The 22,570-nt window shown below is 38.3% G+C and overlaps 1 protein-coding gene across 1 annotated transcript; it reads left to right on the plus strand.

Moving 5' to 3' along the window:
* Positions 1-3,112: 3,112 nt before the first annotated feature.
* Positions 3,113-5,338, plus strand: LOC121958491 (clarin-3). Its single transcript, XM_042507437.1, has 3 exons — positions 3,113-3,344; positions 4,746-4,931; positions 5,067-5,338. Exons 1-3 carry the CDS (start codon positions 3,113-3,115, stop codon positions 5,336-5,338), a joined length of 690 nt encoding a protein of 229 aa, XP_042363371.1.
* The last annotated feature ends 17,232 nt before the right edge of the window (positions 5,339-22,570 follow it).

The following is a 22,570-nucleotide window of genomic DNA, read 5'->3' on the forward strand; positions in this document are numbered from 1 at the left end:
CTGACAGACCAGTGTTTCTCAACTGGTGGGTCACGGTCCAAAAGTGGGCTGCAGGTTCATTCTGAATGGACCGCAAGTGACTTGTAACCATGTCATGTTTGTAAAACAGCAACTTTATTTTGAAATACAATTTCTGGCTCTGAGCTTTTATTTTTAAGTGCTGTTTCTTTATTCTTGCGATATGTTTTATTTCCCTGTTCTCAAAGCCAACATGTTTACATTTTGTGAAATAAAACTGAAAATGTGGTATTTTACCTAATGTGTGGATCTTTAACTGAAGACTAAGGAGACATCTGGACCCCGTAACTGGACAAGTTGGGAACCCCTGAGACAGACTACAAGATTTGTCAAAAGTAATTAAGCAGTGTCTCTCTGACATTAATGAACTCAGCTCATTGTCCAACATTTTGCCATGTACTGGTCAAAAATACAGTAACTGCACAGGATTAAACCATCTGAATCTGTCCACACAGGTCTAAAAAAAACAGGAAGAAATGACAAACGCATGCAGAATTATTTTCACTATGAGACTATGAGTGTATTTCGTGTTTCATAAAGATGTCTAAATTAAAGTCTGCGAGGGAATAAAGGCTGTCAAATCCTGTTCTCTTGTTAATGGTGAGTGGAGCGCAATCTTGATGGTGTCTTGGTTCATTAAACTTTTCATTTCCATGGTTTGATTAGACAAATGTCAGACTCAGTTCATGCCTCATTCTCTTTACTCAGAACCCCGTTTAAGGCAATCTGCAGAAAGGATGCTGATGAGTTACTGACCCTTACCTCTGACCTACGACCTCCCTGGTAAAGACCTTCTCCTTGGAGATTAATAAAGTCCAATGATCACCGAATTACAAACCACCACACATTTAAAATCTAAGCACACAACGCAATGGTTAGCAAGCAAAACAAGAGTCAAAATCTCAAAATATAACTCAAAAACCTTGAAGGGTCTTCCATCAGTAACAAGTCTGAGCACATCGATGATATCTGAAGTACCAATAAAGCCTCTGTTCACCGACATGTTGAAACTGGCTCAACTGCTGCGCACATACACAAACATCCAGCCACAGAAAATGAAGAAACGATTGATACTCTTATTGTGATTGATCCCAAAGACAAACACAACATTCAAACGAGGGAAAAATCAAATCAGGAGGGGAGGACGCAAACTCCAACCGCTTGCTCCATTAACCCACATTGACACGCCGGGTTACCTTAAGTCGCTGCAGGTTGTCAAACACAGAGCTCGCAGATTTTTAAGCGGCAAACATCGCCGGTTCAACGAGGGATGCATCCACCGTTAAAGCTGAACAAGCACCTGAAATGGACGAAAAATTCAACCGCGTGCAGCTGTGCGTAACGGACAGGTAACACGGCGTCTCGTGAAAATCAAACGACTGAAAATATGACACGGTTCGCGCGCCAAACAAGACGCAAAACACGCCAGTGACATGAAATAATCTTATCACTCACCTCAGTAGCACCGACATTAAGTCCTGAGCGCAGATTGTGTTGGGAAAAGGCGAGGCGATGCTTCAGTGTTGCCGCCTGTCACCGGGAAGGAGGAGTTTGTGTTTACTCCAACATAACACACAACTGGCTGTCAGCGAGCACAGGGAGCCCATCCTGGTTTGGCGAAGAAAGGGAGCCACAGTCTGGCCACATATTTTATTACAACATGTGTGATTGTCCCAGAGTGTCCTTAGAAATGATTGTCTTTATTATTTTTTTCATTTCAATCCTGTTGGAACAAAACGTCGGATTATTATTGGTCAGAACTTAGTTCTACCGAGAAATTGTTAATTGTGATTTGCAGTGGTGGGAAAAAGTATTCCCTCCTTTAATTAAGTAAAAGTACAAATGAGAAAATACTCTGGTAACAGTCCTGCATTAAAAATGTTACTTAAGTAAGAAGGTTTTATGTGGGAAATGTTCTTAAAGTATCAAAAGTACCCAGTGAAGAAAATCTTAGAAAACTCCTAAAAAAAGGTAGAAAATTAAATATATTGAGAAAAAAACAGACACCCAAAAATTCTAAATTATTTTAAAAAAAACACACACAAACCATGTATAAATTAACTTTTTAGTCTTTTTACTTTAATGTAATGTATGAAACAACTACATATAAACACGTTGCTGAATTTTTATTACACCTAGAGTTAAGTGGATTGATAAAAATATTTTAGCTAATGCGTAAAGAGAGTTTCTTAATCACTTTTTATCTACTATTATCAAAGAATCAGGAAGTCCTAAAGCTTTTTAGCCCTACTGTTGCTGGAAAAAGAGCATGCTCTTCCTGTCTTCATTTTGTGCCATAAATCTGTGCCACCAACCAGGTGGCATAGAGTGTACAATGACAGCTATAGAGGACTGGAGAGCATGTTTTCTCCATATTTTTCCTCTTCATACATGTTATTATGTATATAAATGTCTCATATCCTCATGTCTGTGCCAACCCTCCACCATGGCCTTAGTGTGTAATTGATGACACATACATGTGATCAGATTATCATTCCTCTTCCAGTAACTTTGTTTTTAGTGAGACGGGTCAATAATTAATCTGCATTATGTTTTATGACCCTACATTTTCAAGAACAGGACTTTGGACCCAAGACAACCTAGTTCCCTCAAAGTGCGTCAAACAGTGTGTGTAGACAAAATCGGGACCTAGAAATGCAAAAAGTGTCTTTTTAAAAGCGTCTTTAATACGTCCTGAAGTTGTTTTGTTCAGTTTTAATCGTGTATTCATTGTTACTCTCAGGAAATGTTTCAGAACCCTCACTGTGAATTCAGACAACATGTATGATTTGCAATTGTAGTCTGATACCAGACTACAAATGACTGACAAATTTATCATGTCAAAAGCATTTGGGAAACTAGCGTCCTTACCATAACAACCAGCTCTTTGGTTTTCCTTTCAAACCAAAGGTCACTCGCTGCCATAATCAAGAGATTTTATGGCCAGCAGTCCACATTTCACTCCACCCAGGAAGGTAACACATACAGAGAATCTGTAGAGGATCAGAGGGTCCTAATCTGCTTCTGAGGCTTCATCAGAGCTTTAGAGAAAAGACGCTGGGATTCAGATTTAACAAACTGGAATACAGCGATAATGCCTTCCAATACGAAGATAGTGTATTACATATCCAGTGCACTGGTTACTGCTGTATCTGTTGGCGTGATGGGGTTTGGCATGTCAGGAAACTGGGCTACGACGACCATGGAGTGCACGAGAATTGGAAGTGACTTCACTAATGGAAGTGCTGAGATCACTTGGCAGCTTTTGGATGGGTATTTGTACAGAGTCTTTTGCCCCTCATTTGGGGGTGAGGGGTCTTTTGAAGGTAACTTTTCATTCTCTCAAAGCGCCAGTTCACAGAAATTAGCTTAAGATATTTTTTCTCTTACATACCTCTAGAATATATCGAAGCTGACAGTTTTGGTTATATTTTTCCAGGATTTTCAGTGTTTGAGATTCATGCCTACAAAAAACAGAAAAAAAGCACTGAAAATTTAAACTGAAACAGTTCAACAGCAGCATGTCTTTCCAGATGCCATGCCCCTGTTAGAGTTACTCTAGATAGTCAGAAGAACACACCATCAAATGTTTGGTTTGTGTATTAAGTATTTCCACAGAAAAACCTTCCAAAGAGGCCTCAGAGACAGATATTTGTTTGAATACTTGTAAACGAGGAATTATGATGTTTTAAAAAGGTCCAGTGTGAAGGATTTAGGAAGATATATTGGCAGAAATTGAATTTTATATTAATATTGATGTTTTCATTCGTGTTTAATCACCTGAAAATTACAGTTGTTGTGTTTTGGTTACCTTAGAATGACATTATTGTATAAACCTACAGAGCGGGTCCTCATCCATGGAGTTCACCATGTTGTTTCTACAGTAGCCCAGAACAGATAAACCAAAAACCCTGGCTCTAGATAGGACCACTTATGTTTTTGCGTTTTCAAGTCAGTCACTGTAGTTCTCCTACATGTATGGCACACTGGAGAAGTTTCAAGTGGTTGTAAAGTTGAAACCTCACTGCTGGATGTCACCAAATTCTACACACTACACTTTTAACTTTTGTAAAATAACTGTGGATATATATATATATAAATAGAGTGGACAGAAATATTGTACATTATCACCAATATTGGTGATTTACTAGTTACATGTAACTGAATCACAAAATAAATGTCTTTGTACAGCCACTGAGAAAAAAAATGATTAAATTACAGTTATTAGTCAAAGTGTTGTTTACAAAGGGGTTAAAAAGTTTTCATTTCGCAAAAAAAAAGTTTACATGTAGAATATACCATTATATATACCATACCAATATACCATTCTGCTGCCATAAATTGTGCAGGAATGCCATCTTTTGGCATGACCTATTTCCAGACATTTTTCTGCATTATTACCAAGTTTAAAACATTTGTTACAAAGTTAAAAAATGAATCAAATGTAATAAGTTACATTGATTTAAAATTAAAGTAGTTACCTTACTCATTACATATGTAACTCGGTAACTTGTAAATTGTAACCATTTACCTTTCAAAAGTAACCTTTCCATCGCTCGAGTTGACATTATTGTAATAACTGTTCTTCTCACAAAGCTAAGACGTGCTCAAATGGTTTCACTAGCCTGTAATAAAGTAAAATGTATGTAGACTATGCTTAAGTATATAACCATAATATTCATGTACTCTGTGTGTGTGTGTGTGTGTGTGTGTGTGTGTGTTTGCAGTAATTCCTGCAATGCTAGAAGCAGGAGTTACCTTTGTGGCTCTGCACGGTACAGTCTTGTGCCTCCTGGCCTTGTGTCTGCTGTTTTCTGCCTGCAGCATCCTTATCTCTCTCTACAACAGTGTGAGCAACCCTTATGCAACATACATGGGGCCTGTTGGCGTCTACGTCTGCAGCTCGCTCAGCGGTAGGTGACACAAATGCTGGAGCACCAAGCATCTTGGAGTAAATTGTCAAAAACAAATCAACATATTTTTGCATTGCACTGATGAAGATGTTTCAGTGGTGGTTGGTATGTAATTTTTCTCTCTTTCTCCTGCAGCATGTTTGGCCGTTGTGGTGCTCATCATATATGCAGTGAACGTTGCTGCAACCAACATGGCAGAAGAGTTGGTAAAGGGCATGTACGACGATGCAGACCTGAGGAATACGTCTTCAGAGATGAAGCTGGGATACTTCCTGATAATCCCTTACATAGTGCTCTCTCTCACTGCCATTGTTGTGATCTACATGTACGACCACGCAGCCTACACACACAGGAGAGAACAGCAGCGGCCTACAGAGGACGCACCCAAGGAGATAATGATGTATTAGTGGCCTGCAGTGGAGTCAGTGACATTCATAAATTGCTCATAAAGACTTTCTGCAGTAACTTACTGTAATGGAGAATTACAGACCAAAATCAGCAGCTATACATGAACCTGATGACTTTTTTTGTGTTTTGAATCTGAAAAATAATTTGCAGGGGGATAAAATAATTGAAAATAAACAAATAAGAAGTTTTTCTTTTTTTTTTTCAAAGGATGGAATTACAGCCATCTTTTATATGTATTTTTGTTATTTAATGTTCCAGATTCAGAGAAAGAATGGAAGACAGGTTATTGAGAAATGTGCACGAAAACATCAGTTGATAAAGGTTAAATTTAAATAAAGGGTAAGGGGGATGAAATGAATTGGGAAGAGAGAATAGGAATTAAAGATCTCTGCTGCCCCCTATCTCTAAAATGACGTAAATGCAAAAGATGCCTCAATATCAAGTCAACACCTCTCCCCGAGACAGCAGTAAATGAGCAAATACATTGCCCTTTGGTTAGTGTTTTTAAGCATGGTGATTTCTGTCAAATGGTCTGACTAAAGAGCGGCATTATGCAAAGCAAAATAGCTGCAATATTAAAATCTTCAGGAAAAAGCATTGACCCTGGACTCGCGTAGGCCCACTTGTCACAGCTATTCCCATAACTAGAAAACTTCAAACTTGGCACAGGCCAGTGGTTCAGGCCTTACAAACCAAGTATGTTTTCATGACACCACCTGACATGTTCCTAATGGGTCAACTTGGATATTCAAACCAATTTATCCATTACTTTTAACTAATTACTTATTATTTGTTCATTATTTTGCTTTTTATTTAGTTCATTATTTTACTGTTTATTTCAACTTTCTATCCATTACTGTCAGCTAACAATTTCAGCTGATTATCCTTTACTCAGCCTTTGTTTCAGTGATTTCCCTTTTCAATTACTGTTTGAATTACTTTTAGCTATCATAATTTTTGTTTTTTTTCCTATGAGCTGAGTCTGCTCTTTTCATAAAGGTCTTGTGCATACCCTGGCCACTGCAAAAGTACCCTCTAGGGTAGGCCAGTACACACTGAATACATTCATAAATTCGTGATAGAAGTGGTGTTTAATTTGAGCCCTTTTAAGTCCAGTGATGCATTTCATCTTAACTGTAACGGCTTCCATGTTGGATCAACTTGGAAAAGCCTTGATGAGAGATAAAAAGTATTACAGATCTGTTTGATTCATTTCAAAGGATTAAAAAAAACCCAGATAAACAAGGAATGCTGACATACAGTATATAGTGATAGAAACAAAGCTTGCTGATTGTATAGAAACAGAGATCTTTCTGAGTGTCAGCATCTATTGTCTCTTGGATCTTCAGACATTCTCACAGCTGTGATTCACATGACTGTGTTGACATGAGAGCAGGGGCGAGGTGTCCTCTTACCGTTTCCCGTGTCCCATCACTCAGGGCCTAAAGTCTGTTTGGACATGCCCTTTCCAGCTCCTCTCAGCCCCGCAACGCCTTCTACCTGCCTTCAAAAGAACCACTCTTCCTTCAAGTCTCACACTTCAAGGGACCTGTGGAAGGATGCAGCAATCTGCTTTGTGGTCGTCAGTGTGAATACGTATTAAATTTCTCAGGATGCATGCTTTCTACAATGAATCAAAAGCATTTAAGGCAGAGTAAACCACCATGCCTTCTGAGGTGCAAAAGTTTCATGGATGAGACTTCAGTGTAGTCCAACACATTTCTGTTTTCCAGTCTATTAAGCCTTTAACACTTAGATCCACATGAGTTTTCTTGTGGTTCGGTCAGACACCTTTCACAAGCATTTAATCCTCTGAAACCTCGTTTTTGTTTGTTTTCAGCTAAATTCTTGTAACTTTTTTTTTTTTAAGTAATTTTTGCTTTTTGTGCTTGTATTCAGGTAACTGTCTTGTAACTCTTTACTAATTTCTTTTTTTAACTGTTGCTAATTTTCAGGTGAATTATTGCATATAGTTTTGCTTACTATACTGTTTTGCTTTTGCTTTCAGATAATTTCCCTGTAACTTTTTACTTATTTTGGGCCAAATCATGTCCAGTTGCTCATTGCCATCTTCCCATGTTTTTAAAAGAAAAATCAAAGAAGTTAACAGGTTTCAAAGGATTGAAGACACTGAATTACATTGATCTATGTTTGAATTTTAACAATAACTTTCTGACCCGTCACTGAACTACTGTCAAAATATTCATGATGGAGGATGATGCAGTTTGATGTAACCCTTCAGCTGTGACCAGGACTCAGTGTGAAGCCGGGGCAGGTTGTGTTCACCAGAGGAGGCCACGTCAAACCCTGTTTCAGCACAAAATCGCCTGCTGTGAAATTGATAAGCTCCTCACAACACAGCACAGATCTGTCAGCCATTAGAGACCCTCTCATGCTATTTTTCACCCTTTGAAATTCACCATTGACCCAGTCTGACCTCTGACAGACTGCAGCCAGACACTAAAATAAAAAGACATGCAAGAAAAAAACACTAAAACTTCACTTAACTTAACAATTTCTAAAATATTCCTTCCAGCAAACTGGCAAATGAATGCAGTATGTATCTTTAATCATTCCTTTTTAGCCCTCATAAGAAATAAAAGGCTCCTCATAGACATGAATAAAGACATTTTGAATTCATGCAGGATCCCTTGATTCTGAACATCAACCTGTTTAACAGCTGCTTGAGGAAATATTTAACTGTATCTATTGCCCATCTTCTCCTGTGTGCATTAAGGTATGGAATAGCTGAATTGCTATTGAGAGATCCCTCTCGCCGTTTGCTGTGCAAACATTGATTGAATAAAATCAGAGATGGGCAGTAATCTCTTCCTCTCTGCTTACTCAGTGTCTCTTTGCTCACCAGAATAGATACACCCGGGATTATGCAGAAGCCCTGAGCCCTGACCACTCACTCTGTGTGATAGGATTAAAGCGGAAACTTTTGTACCTGTGAAACCTTATCCTCCGAGGTCCCGCATTACAGAGACCTGTGAAACAGACACCTCCAGCTGCAGGGCAGGGGGGGCACACATTCAGCCACATAGAGTCCACTCTGATGGTGCATTGGGGGAAGGGTCTTCTTCAACCTTTGGGAGTTAATTTCACAATGACAACAATGCGAAAACTGAGAGGTATGGGTAGTTGCATATATGTAGGGGGTGACAACACTTGTTTTCACACATTGAAAAACACATTAAAAAGTATTTTACCAATACATTCAGTCTAATGGAAGAAAAGGTAGTAATACACAGTTGCCAAGACTATAAACACATCTGGGACATTCCTCTGGGAAAATACGTAGCATATCAACCTGAAAAATCCAATCATGCCCCAAAGTCTTTGTATTTGATGTCCTTATCACTACTATAAGTGACCTATTCCCTCCACAGTGGCAATAGGTGTGTCCCTCAAGATGTGTGTCCCTGTTTCCTATGAGGTTATGAACATTTATGGCACTGCTGCTTGACGTCACAGCTTAGCAACAGCTGGGATCCAGTACATAACACATTTTACACAATGCACAACCACACATACTCCTGTCTATGTAAATGGTTGTGTATATTTTGCATTATATTTTTCTTCTCCACACTGTCAATTATTTGTTGTATTTTTTAATGGGTCTTCACACCCTTCATACTTAAAGATACAGTTTGGCAACTTAAAAAAATAACTTGAAACTGTCATTACATCCATACAGTAATGCAGCAGAGGGTCTGTGGAAAAAAAAATCATGTATGTTACTAAACCGTCCTCCCCATTACATTGTTGTGGCAATGTAATCACTGCCTGGATTATGTTCACAGACAACGTTTTTGTGAGGTAATTAAATACTACATTCATGTACTGCCTTGGGTTTGCAAGGGAGGGTGTTGGACGTACAGTGCAGGACACCAAAAACCTTGGGATCGTGTCCACATTTCTGTCTTAGGGTTTGGCAACAAAACCAAATAGGTTAATGATAGGACAAGATTGTAATTTCAGTTGCAATTTAATAGAAAATGTAAAAAAAGTATCCTGGTCTTTGGCAATATTGTGATTTCAGTTTAGTGCTAAAAAAGGGTATTTAAAAAATAGTGCTGTAGCCACCATGAGTAGAAACTGTGCTGTGAGATTACTGATTTAGGTGAAAATAACTGAAATACGTTGTTGTGAACATTTTGCAGACATGTTCAGTATCAGTTACGTATCAATCAATACAATTTTGCAACTGATTCAATAATTAGCAGAATTTAGAAAATGTAATTTGCTCTTTTTAATGTTTCCCTCAAAACATATTTGCTTTTCAATTAGTCGTCTATAAATGCAATTTCTAAGACACAGGGCTGTCAGATGGCATTTGCCAGAATCTAACCAACCAATTGGAGCCAAGAGATATATAACACAGCTGTCAATCATTTCAATCACTGCTTGTGAACCGCAGTTAAAATAAGCAGCGCTGATCTGATACAACTAAATGTTCTATTGCTGCGCTGCCTATTTCTTGCCTCAAATGTTTTCAGAAACACATTTAGTGTATTGTTTAACTGTAAAGTGAGAATATGTATTTCGGCTGGGTGGTGCCTCGTTTTAGCTCAAGTTGTTTGCACCTTGTCTCAGACTTTCTCATTTTACAGCTAGTCAGTACAATAAAATATGTTTCTGAAAATATTTTAGGTGAAAACAGGCATTGCAGTAACAGAATTTTGATTCATATTTGATCAGCACTACCTAGTTTGACCACGGTTTGATTGACAGCTGCAGTAGAGACTCCTCAGCTCTGATTGGTTGTTCTCATTCACTCATTTTCATTCGTTGTTTTCATTCTGTAGATTCTTGCAAATGCCAATAGAAGCACTAAGAGGTAGAGGAACATGATTTTTTCACAAATGATTTGTCTCATGATCTACTGTTCAGATATAGTGACAGTTTGAGCAAATATGGCAAAACGTTATTTTATAAAAATTACCAATTGCAGCTTTAATGACTCAAATTCACACAACTTCTGTTTTTGAAAGGAAATAGATTTTAAAAATAAAGATAAAATATGCTAAATTAAATTATATGTGTCTTAAAATGTTACATCAAGTATCTACGTTTTACATCTATTTGCTCAGTAAATTGAGAAGGCAACCCTTCTCTTTACTGCACACTGTAGGCATGACTGTGTATATGAAGAAAAGGGAGGATTTACAGTGAACAGATATAAGAGAATAACACCCAGTGATAAGCCGTACCTTGCTGTACTCGTGAGGTGTTCTCACACTCAACCTGACCGAGTGATATCGGAAGGCAGGCAGGCTCCTTACTTATCTCCGTCATTAATCTTAATTTGTCAGTGAAGGCTGAGGTGAAGGCGGAGGGAAAGAGGAGGAGGAGGGTTAGAAGGTAATTGCACCCCTGCTGGTCCATTATGGTGTCATTCCACTGTTAGCAGAAGATAAGATCTTCTCCAAATCACCTGAAGCCAATTCTCCACTTTACCTGGCTGGGACAGAGAGACAGAAAGAAAGACAGAGAGGGTATCAGCCTGGTCCCACAGCCCAAGAATGGAGACAAACTGAATTAATCAATCTGTGCAGAATCTCTCTGACCAATCCATACATGTGGTTAAAACAACAACAACAACAAAAAAAAAAACTACGTCTCATACAGCCAGAGTGATGGATGGAGGGAGGGCCGAGCACTTTCTCTGCCCCATGCCGCTTGACACCATTGTTGATTAATGCACCTCTGACTGGCAGGACTGATAGATATCAGTGGGTGCAACACCTACGGACACAAAGTTAACCTACTGACACAACATACTGTTTAACTGGATTGATGCCATTTGACCCAGACACAGAAACATTTACATTTGTAAAAAAAAAAAAAATAGAGAATATATATTTTTTGTGCTGTATGTTAAAAGAATCATAGAATAAAATTAATAAAGAGATCAAATAAGATGTCAGACAGTGTAACAAAAAGATTTGCACACATTCTGGTGTTATGCTGACATGATACTGGGTCTGACTTTGTTTCTCACATTAGCTACATATTTGCATATCTTGAACGCAGAGCTGTTTGTGACCCATTTCTGTCTAGATGCCTATAAAAACTCGTCCTTTCTAAATGTCAAATTGGGGCATGAAGACATTTCCTGTCCTCCAGCACACGTAAACAAACTACCACAACGCAGCGTAATTTCCTGCAGATAAATCTCTCTTACCCTTTCTTTATTTTAAAACAGTTTTTAACTTTGCAGATACTCATGCATCATGCTGTAATCGATAAAAGCGTTTCAACACTGTACAATACAGCAGAGAATGAGGATAAAAATTTAAAGTATATACTTTTTCTTTTCACTTTACAACAGCTGGTGGTGCAGGAGACACCTTTTAGATTTATAGAGACTCCTCAGCTTGGGCAGTTTCTAGCAGTTGCACTGCAGGAGGCTGTCTGCCCGATAGAGATGGAAATCAAAAATCATTTTTCTGATTTGAATCATTTTGTTCAGGTAATTTCAAGATTTACTGTCACTTTTTTTCTAAGTGGCTGTGTCCAAAAATCCTAGACATGTTCTAAAATCCTAGAAATGTCCTATAATCCCAGAAATGTCCCAAAATCCTAGAAATATCCTAAAATTCTAGAAACATGTAGCCTATGGGGCTGCTGCGTCTGGCTCTGGCCCCATGTCATTATGCAAAAATTGCCCAGAAGCAAAGCCACTCGAGCATCCCTGAAGTATACGAGCACTGCACAGAAGATTCATATCTTTTTCACATTGAACTTTACAGTCACAGTTTAGCCCGAATCCTCTGCAACACACATTACATCAGTATATATTTCTCTCAGGAATGAGAATTATCCCAGCAGAGTTAGTTACTCTGACTTTTCAGCAGGTGGCAGCATTTCACAACTGAATCAACTGATTAAAATAATCTCTGAATTTTGCAGCACAGGAGAAGTTATATTTATTGTGACGCAATAACTGGGAATTAATCTGAAATAATCTGAAAATCAGGGCTGCTGTTTCTTTACATATGTCTTATCTATGTCATTAAAACTTGTAATACTGCATAAAGTAAACAAAAAAATCACACTACCAGCCTCAGTAAAATCTGCTTGCTTAACTGTCTTATTTTACATGTGAGTTTATATCTCTGTGCAGTTTCCAGGTTCATCTGTGAGATGAAAGGCTTCTGTGTGAAGGAGGCGCTCAGACTGCCACTGGAGCGGGACACAAATCCATAGATCACACACACTCGACTGTAACCAAGACACTCAGTCACAGACCGCAAGCTGTTCTCCGATCCATATGGCCATAAAACTACAGAGATTCCAGCAGTCTGCACCCACGGACAGCACATATAAATTCTAGTCTGCCTTGCACAGTATTTCCTTACCCTTGTTTGTCCTCGTCTGGGCAAGGAATTCAGGTGTATTTTTTTTGAAAAAGTGTGTATTAAGTGCCTTCTTCTATCTATATGCTACATTAAAGGTGCACACTGAGTGAATTTCTGTGATGAAACATCAGGTCTCGTAAAAGCTCTCAGCGCTGCATGTCATCAGCTCTTGTCAAGCATCTGACGGTGCTGAGTGTCTTTTACAGAAGCCAGATGGGGAGAGGTGCTAGGATAAAGTGCATCAAGTGCCCCCCTATTGAGCTTTATGAACGGATTAAAGGATTTGCAAAGCTCTGTCATAAGGCCGTCAATCATTGTCACACCCGCCTGAAATTTACTGCGCTGACCGCAGAAAAAACCTTGGGGCTGCTGTTGTCATGAAGAGTATAACTTCATCTGTCAACTCATTCACTTTGGCATCAACACCTTCAGCATTGGGAATTAAAGAAAGAGAGAGAGATTGTAAGCATGATACAAGACACTACAAATTACCACAGCATCTAAATACCTGAAGTTTACCTTCAGGAATGTTGTTGCAACTCAATACTTGTATACCTCGTCACGTTTTCCACCTCTCCTCTGAGCTTTGGCATTTCAGCAAGTCTGCAAAGTCTTAAAAGCTGCAATCACCTGTCTGTCTTTCTAATAAAACAGAGGTTCTTTGAACGGAGCTGAATTTGATATCGGCTTTGTAAAGCCTGCATAAGAAACAATGCGGCCTCTCTACAGGAGGCAATGTTCAGTGTCAGTCACCATCGACGTGGAGACACACTGTCTGACGGCTGGAGGGATCACAAGTGCCTCAGGCCTGTTTGCATGTGTATGAAACAATTTGTCAGCCTCGATAACCAGCTGACCCCTCGCTCACCACAAACCTGGCCTCCTTCCATTAAAGGCTAAATGTAGTTTATTACAACTTGGGCCTTTTTTAAAATCATTTTTGCCACCATTTCTCTTGTCTATGGCATCTTTATACTCACTACAGTAATTGCTTAAATTAGGGAACATTGTCAAATAAAGTCTAATGGGGCATAAATACAATCATGAGTCGATCAGACAGTTTAGCCAGATTACAGCAATAAATTGTAAAAGAAATATAATAATAAAATATAATCCAAATATATTGGTATATGTCTATATCTCTGATGACGAGTTACAAGAAATTGCAGCACAGAGATGACAAACTAGGTTTGAGATCATTTAGCAACCTAATTGCGAGACAAAAAAATGTTCATATTGTACGTTTTTGGATCCACAAAGACTGGTAAAAATGCAGCAAAGGGTTACAACAGGCAGCGTTGTTGATTTTGAACAATGGTTTGCACCTCCAGTATTTTCATTATTTTGCATATGACAAATCACAATTGAGGAAAACAAAAACAAAACAAAAACAAGAAACAACAAAAGTACACCCAAAAATTGCAGCTGGGCTATACTATATTGTACTATACTATAATGCATGAATAGATAGACATGAATTTATAGATAAAAACTTTGCATGAAACAACTTAAAAACTAAAAAGAAAAAAATAATCGATTTTCTATTGTGCTGTTTCCTACAAAACCTCCATAAATGATTAGATCACCACCAAAAGTGGAAATGGTGGAGATAACACTCCCAGACCCGTCCTCACCCTCTATGTCAACTCATCACCTCCTGGTTGGGTGTCAGTGAAGGGAGGAAGAGGAGAGAGGGGGGAGAAGGGGAGCAGCTAGCAGGAGATGGATGTGGGGGGTGAAGGGATCACCTTGCCAAATCCGCTGTGAAGGCCTCAGCTCGGTGCACTTAGCGTAGCGGCTGGAGCCAACACGTAGCTGGGTTTAGGTCCGCCTGAGGCGACACTCAGGCCCCGGCCTCTCCGCCATTGTCATCTGTCCGTCTCTCAGCCTCTCCATCCAGCAATCTGCCTGGAGGAAACTCACTTCCTCCCTCCACATTCTTCCTCCCTCCATTACCCCCAGGAGGAGCAGAGGAAGTTGTGTCGAAAGGGACTCCCAGGCAGGGTCAGGGGAGTATCAATGTCGGAGCCGAAATGTGGCCACTAATGGAATCATCCATAAGGCACTATAAGACTTAAAGCCTCCACAGATAACTTTCTTTAACGTCCTGCTCATCTGTTTAGTGGAGCACATTTTGAGTCACTTTATCTTCATGAAAATGCGTTGAACTTAACTCAACCCGACTGAGCTATCTCTATCATTCGGTTTAGATTTGTTATGCTAAAAAATTCCACTAGATGTCACCGTGTCTTTAAATAGTCATGTCATTTTTTAACATGTTATAGTTTCAGAGGTCTCACTGAACAGATTTGTGTAAGTTAATACAAAATTATTTTTTAAAAACATGCTCTACCAAATGGTTGAATTGACCTTTTATGGTAAAGATAGTGAAGCTAAGCTAATGAAATTAAAATGGACTATTTGCTAGGTTGTTAATACATTTCTGATCATTCCTTGCTGTTAAATTAAACATTTAATTTTATCCGTTTTATATATATATGTGTGTGTATATATATGTGTGTGTGTATACAATGGTAAAGGTATTGATGCTAAGATAAGAAATTCACAATTTGTATTAAATAAAACAGGATGAATATTCACTGTTGTGGATACCATATATTCAATGTTATCATATTATATAGTTGATGATTTGATGAAAAAAATTATATCAGAATGACTTTTTTCACCATTTCTGAGATGTTTCCAAAGTACTGTAATGGTAAATATCTAGAATACATGCATGGAAATGATATGAATACTGGTAATACTACTAATTCTATGGTCATAAAATTATTATGTTAGTATACTAACATAATACAAGCGATATAACAGTACATGGTTAGTAATTTTGTTTTTTTTAATATTTTATAATATACCATATATTTAAAAAAACATTAACTATGGGATCTGTTAAAAAAAATAAGTGTATTAAAAAGATACAGGATATTAAAAAGAATGCAAAGAAAAAGAAATCTATTAGCTTTTTGTGAGGACTTTAAAATGTTAAAGAAGTGAATCACCTTCATTTGTATTAAAGTTGGACAGAGGATGTGTAAGGTTTGAGCTGGTGGATCTATGACAGTGATAAGTGATAAGATGCTCACACACCTCACCGAGTGGAATGGCAAATATGTCATCATCCTGAGACAGGGTCTGGCCGGGCCGTTTCAGTGAGTGCACCCATGTCAGGGTGATGTATGGACGCAGTAACACAAGCTCTGAGAAGGCATGGGGGGGGAACGCTGCGCTGCCAAACAGCCTCTCAGATCCTGAGCAGAAGAATAGGGGCCGCACGTAAACATTTGAGATGTGTCAATCATTTCTCCTCAGGTGATTTATAACCACACTGGACACTCCGGCAGCCATGTGTGCAAATCAAAGCTGCACCAGAGGTCAAAATTTTATTTTATACAGAAGTTCACAGTGAAGAAGACAGACATCAGATCAAACCAAAGGTCAGACACTCTGCTTTAACACTATGGATTACACCTTCAGAGGTTTGTCGGACAAAACCGTGCCCTTTGGCTGGTTATACTTTTTGTGAAGCTCACAGAAAGCCCGTCCCGAGTCTCTTAATGGAAATGGTTTGGGAACTCATTTGTTGAAGAGCGGCGGGAGAAAACACTAAGTCTTGCAGGAATTTCTTCCCCTGGGGATCCCTAAGTGATGTCCATCTCCCCTCAGTCATTCAGAGAGCTGAAACTGGAGAACATGACTGACACTTTGAGTTGTCTCACTCAGGATCCTTTAAAAGCAATCTGTTGATCTGCATCCAGGAGTGTGTTTCAAGGGTTGGTCAAAATTTCCCTTACACGCTGAGGTATTTAGCAATGCAGGTAGTTTCATTGCGGGTTTTATTTGAGATATCTCTCTTTACCAATATATTTGTTCCCAAAGCATTGGAAAATTACATTTGATCATTTTCAACAGAAATGTCTAGTTGCAGAAAAAAGTATGAAAAAACATTGCTTTGGTAGACAGTGGTTTCAATGAAAAACTGTCTGTGGATAAATTTAGAGTAACTGCATAAGAGAAAAAGAGAAGAGTCAATATGTTACTTTACTTTTTTTTCAAAATTTGAGCACGTCAATAGTAATTCCATTCACGTCCATTGAATTGGGGTGGCAGGAATCTCAGATACATCTCAAAATATTGGCCAATAAAACCAAAACATGGCTACTTACCAAAAGAGTTCAGTAAGAAAATCTTTCTTTTGTAATTTAGTAAATGGTCCAGTTGTGACTTAAATGTTGTAAATAAATAGTAGAGAAGTTTATTTTTAAGGGACATATGTTGGTTGACTAATTTTCTTTTGCAATACACATCCACCAATAAATAAATGCCACAGTATAATGCATACTGAGCTGGCTACAGTCCATACAGTACAACTATATTATTACTATGGTGCACCAAAGGCCTCAAGATCCCACCGATAAGTCTTGAAAACTGATTCTTTTTTATGATGCTAAATTGAAAAAAAAAACAATCACAATAATTGTTAATGTATTTTTTTTTTTTAAATTTAGTATGCCTCTCACATTAATGTCACACAGATCTGCACAGTGAATCATACAACTCTCAGCAGAGGCTCCCTTGTCAACTAGCTCGCTGTCATTGTGCCCTGGACAATAACAAGGAAGTGCAAATTTATTCATTTATTTATTTATTTTTTAAAAAAAGGCTATTTAACCAAGATTTTGTGGCTTGGCTGAAGCCGGTACAAGGCAATGCATACAGGGCTTGGCGTATTTTATGCAATACATTTCTCAAACTATGCAAGATAGGAATTAAGGCAGTAAAATTACACAAAATTGCCAAGAAAACTCACCAACAAAAATCACTTATTTCCCAGTTCTTTTCTACCCTTGTCACAGGCCAAAACAAGTTGTTGTTGTTTTTTTTTAATGGCACTTAAAAATCTCTAACACCCTTGAATCTCATTTCCCTGAAGCTGTCCCTTTTGAGGATTTTGTTTCACCCCTGTAGACAACCATCTGAAACAACTATTCATTATTTGTAAAGTGAGAAAGTGAGAAAAAGAGAAACTAATCTTATGATGAAAAGAGTCAGATTAAAATATATTACTCTATCTTGTTTGTCTTTAGTGTATTTTGTGCTGAAGTACTCAGTGGCACAACCTGCCCAGCAGAGGCCCTCATCCCCTCTCCTCCCTCCAGCCAGAAACCAAAAACCTCTGTCACCATACCAAAGCAATATCAAGACAGAGGATCCTGAGACACAATAAAATCGGAGATGTATGGGAACCATCTAGGTAGAAATGTCTGCAGTGATTTATCCCAGCACGCCTTTCCCACTTTAGACTCAGACATGCGAAGATTTAAATGTGAGATACAGGTGAGGGGATTTAAAATGACCCTGGCAAGAAAGTATGAAATATGGGAACATAAATGTACATTCTGTCAAATGGGTAAAATATCATAGGGGTAACACAAACTCCTCCATACAGTGAACCCCTGCCAGCTCCTGGAACAGTGCCCAAACCTCGATTGTGGGACTGATGGCTGCCTGTATTCGGGCAAAGTTGCTAATCTTACCCAACAAATAAATGTGCGGTTCATTGCCTGGATAACCTGAGCAGAAGAACTATTCAGTAGGTGATTCCAAACATTATTCCTTGTGCTTTTCAAACGCTTTCTAATCCTTTAAGTGTGACACAAACACTTAACAAAGGAATGCTTCTTCGCTGTGCTTAAGCGCAACCCGCTGAGAGGAGAGTTCTACTTGCCATAAGATGTCAAAATAATCAGCTCAGAGTGTTCAGGAGTTGGCACGGCCTCAAAGGGCCAGCCATCATGTATGACAAAGCCAGAGTCTGCAACCAGGACACGGAGGAAAACAACACTGTGTCTATGAGTGCAGTGGACCAACAGAGACAAAACAAACACCCAGTGACATATAGTCAGTGGTGGAGGAAGTATTCAGTTCATTTACTTAAGTAAAAGTACTCTGAAAATACCCTGATAGAAGTAAAAGTCTTGAATTAAAAATGTTACTTAAGAAAAAGTCAGCATAATCAGAAAAATGTACATGGAGTATGAAAGGTAGCCAATTCAGAAACTATATATTTTCTAAAAAAATAAATAAATCTGAAATGTTTATCAAAAGTTTCCAATTAAGAAATAATAATAATAAATAATTTAAGAAATGAATACTCAAAACTATTTTCAGAAAATAAAGAAAAAATACTGAAATGTTAAAAAATAAAACAAAAAATAAAACTAACAAAAAACTAAAAAGTATTTTTAAAAAAAGAACAAAATGACTCAAATGTTTATCAAAATAGTTGCCAATTAATCATTGTCAGTCTTCAAATTAATTAATCAACCACTAATTTCAGCTGCACTTGTATAAACTTTTGGGTAGATTAATTTATGACAAAAAAATGTAGCAAAGTAAAAAGTACAACATTTCCCTCTGAAATGTAGTGGGGTAAAAATATGACATGAAAACGAAAGATTCAAGCAAAAGTGCAAGTACCTGAAATTTGTACTTACGTTAGTACTTGATTAAATGTAATTAGTTACATTACAATACTGTAAACAGTAGCTTTAAATGGAAAAGTTGGGGGACTCAAAGAAGTTGATGGCAATCTTCAGCACATAAAATAAACCAAAGCACTAAAGCCTGTTTTGTTGTTGGTTGTCATTTTTTTGCTTTTAAATGTCGTTATTCTACGACAAGATGACATTGGTGAGACACGTTTGGAAGTTATCAGATTTTGGCTACTTAACGTCACAACTTGAAACAACAAAAAGATCAGCGTTATGTGTCATCAGTATTCAGAATAGTAGTAAGTTATCCTGACGTTAAATTTTGGTCACCTGACATCAAAACCTATTATAAGCCAAATATCAATGTCCAACATCATTGGTGGGCAGTTATAATAAGACAATAAGGATAAAGTAAGACAAACAAAACAGAATACATTTTTTTAAAAGAGAGAAAAAAATAAGTGTCACAGTTTCCCTGTTTGGTATCTATGAGTTTTATGCCAAAACTCAATAATCAAAGGTGTGAGCTGAGGATGTTATGAGAACAGTGCCTCTGCTCCTGCCAGAGTGTGACCAGTATTGTCACTGATTGTACAAAATATAAGGGATCTCACTGTGTTGATGTTGTACACAGACATAAGGAAAAAAGTTCTGTGAATCAGCAGCAAGACTTCCTTAATATTTTGCACTTTTATACCAGTGCAGCAACTGTAACCGTCTGCCACGAAGGTGATTACTATTCACAACTCTTGATCGATCCCACATGTGGATCTCCAGCGCTGTTGACTGTAAATAAACAGTCCAACCTGACCTACAGGAGCTCTACCCTCCGACAGTCACTGAGGAAAAGTGAGACGAGCAATTTGACAGACAGCAAAGTTTTCATTTTACACTTCGAGTTATATCTGAGGAAGTTTTTAGGTAAATGTGAAGACAAAGCTTGTTGAGCTGGAGCCAACACTTCAATTTATCTGCAGAATCCTCTCTGCCACTTACATCAGGCATTTGTTTCCTCATACATATCAGCTTGTTATGCAGCCTTTAGAGTCAGTGAGTGGATTGGGCTTTGTTGGAAAATGTTGGGTTACATGATATGGACTTTGGCAGAGTGATCTAATGAAGGATGCATTGTCTGCAAGTGCAGCTTTTTTTCTCTTACAAAGCTGCTGACAGCTTCTCTGGCTCTGGCATGAGCTTGGCTTTTAATCAGAAACAACACCTGATCAGTCTGTTCACACCAGAGCCAGAACAGTTTGTGCTGTGATATGACAGCAAGACAGTATTTATAAAAGACACGTCCAAAGTCTGGCCCGGGGGCCAATTGTGGCCCTCGATCCAATTTTAAATGACTCTTAGCTTGACTCTCAAAATATACTATATGTAGCTCACCACACAATATTGGTTAATCAAGCATTATCACTTTGCATTTTTTCCCCTAACCTCACAGTTGCAGGACTATCATACATTTGTAGACATGCAACAAGTAGGAACTACGCATGTGGAATTAATTGGTTTCATAAATAGATGATAAACAAGCAAATAAAATTACCTAACAGCAGATATTTGCTGCTAGGCAGCAGACACGGTCACAGCAAAAGAGCGTAAAGTCCACAGCAATGACCGCCGCTTCCAGGAGCGGTGGACAGTTATATACTTTTCACTGACCGATGAAACAGTTGCCTTTGTCTCATTTTTAAAAAAAAAATATGCCACTTGATGTGAGAAGCAGCTAGCTCCAAGGTATTTTTCATATGGTCTAATATCCCAATGCCGAAATAATCATTAGTGAATGTGATCGCAATCACACATAAACTAAACAAATTATGCGACTATTCATTCTTTTGGTTCTAGTCTGCATGTTGTTTGTCCAAGGGGCTTTGCCGTACCCAAGCAGAATTTACTTTTCCTATATAGTGCAAGGAGGGTCAAAAGAGTTACAGCCGTGATGATATACACTACAACAGCACTCCCTCTCATGTGATATTACTTTTTCCAGGTAATTTCCTCGCTTTTTTTAAAATTTTGTCTTATTTTTCTCTAATTTTAAGCTACGTTTTTGTACTTTTTTACTAATTTCTTGATAATGTTTGGGGCATTTCTTTTTTCGTTGCTCACGGCCTTCTTCTTTATGAAATAAACCAATCCAGTCTGTCAAGGTTTCAAAGGGTTAATGTTCATAATAATTGGCGCAAGGTTTCATACGTTTGAGCAGCATTTAAAATATAATTTGGTTATCAAAAAATGTGATTAATGATTTTGTACTGCTGATTAAATTGTGCTTATTTTGACTGTTTTCTGAGTGTTTTCTTACTTTTATGTTAAGTTGCTCTGCATGTTTAGTTTTTGTACTTTATTTATGTAATAGTAGAAGTTATGAGTTAAGTAGTTCTGCAGTACATAAGAACCCCCTGCAGATCTCCTCCCCACTTTGTTTCTTGTCTGCTGATATTTAATTTACGATAGTAAATTTGATTTTCACAGCTAAAAATCAAAATGTAGGACACGCATGTGAAGCTTTCATGCATCTGCAGATCACATCTGATTACTGCATGCATTTACGTCCATGAGTAGCATGATTCATCTGAGGATCGTTTTAAATGGCCACTTGTCTCTGAGGTCTGTCGGTGCACTTTAGCAGGTGGCTCTTTTCATTAAACTTAAACGCCTGATGATTGTGCTCTTCATTACAGGGCTGTCCAGTAATATGGGCCTGAGATGATTGCCCCTGCGGTGGTTAAATATAGTGACTGGACGAGGCCTCTACCGCTGCGTAATGAGAAAAGTCAATAGGGCCGGGGCTATTACGCTGTCAGCGCTCGTACCATTACACACCATTAAAAACAGCACAACTCTCTGATTCATCCTCATTATATTTATTGGATAGATGGCCTGATCTAATTGTAGAAGTGGCCCAACCCCTTCATGGTTCAACATGTGTCATCATTTTGCAGCCACTCTACTTTATTAAAGAAAAAATACTGTATCCACTTAATGAGGGATTGATAAATTCATTTGAAACAAAGCCACGTGTGATTTATGAGGTTATTCTCAGAGTAAAAGTATCAATAGGATAATGCAATCTGCAGTATTTCTCCTCCATTGAGTGAGAGAAGAGCACTAAACTGTAAACTCAGCCATTAGTGTGTGACCCACACAAGCCCCCGTTGTTGACATGTACGCAGAGGGCAGTGTGCCTGGCTTATTTAACAGAATGGAAATTAACCACTTGTCACTCCCCCTTCATCAAATTCTTTCTACAGCGCTCTGGGTCCACATTTGGCACCGTTAACTGCTTCTTATCACAGGTACGAGACAAAAAGGGGGGGGGGGGGGTTTGTAAGGGCTAAACATG

The sequence above is a fragment of the Plectropomus leopardus genome, chromosome 19 (assembly GCF_008729295.1).
Source record: "Plectropomus leopardus isolate mb chromosome 19, YSFRI_Pleo_2.0, whole genome shotgun sequence".
Classification (NCBI taxonomy): domain Eukaryota; kingdom Metazoa; phylum Chordata; class Actinopteri; order Perciformes; family Serranidae; genus Plectropomus; species Plectropomus leopardus.

Excerpts from the sequence above, each read along its gene's own strand:
- LOC121958491 (XM_042507437.1), top strand. The coding sequence starts at position 3,113 with ATGCCTTCCAATACGAAGATAGTGTATTACATATCCAGTGCACTGGTT. Across the intron at positions 3,345-4,745 it reads GGGTGAGGGGTCTTTTGAAG|TAATTCCTGCAATGCTAGAA; the intron begins GTAACTTTTCAT and ends GTGTGTTTGCAG. Across the intron at positions 4,932-5,066 it reads CGTCTGCAGCTCGCTCAGCG|CATGTTTGGCCGTTGTGGTG; the intron begins GTAGGTGACACA and ends TTTCTCCTGCAG.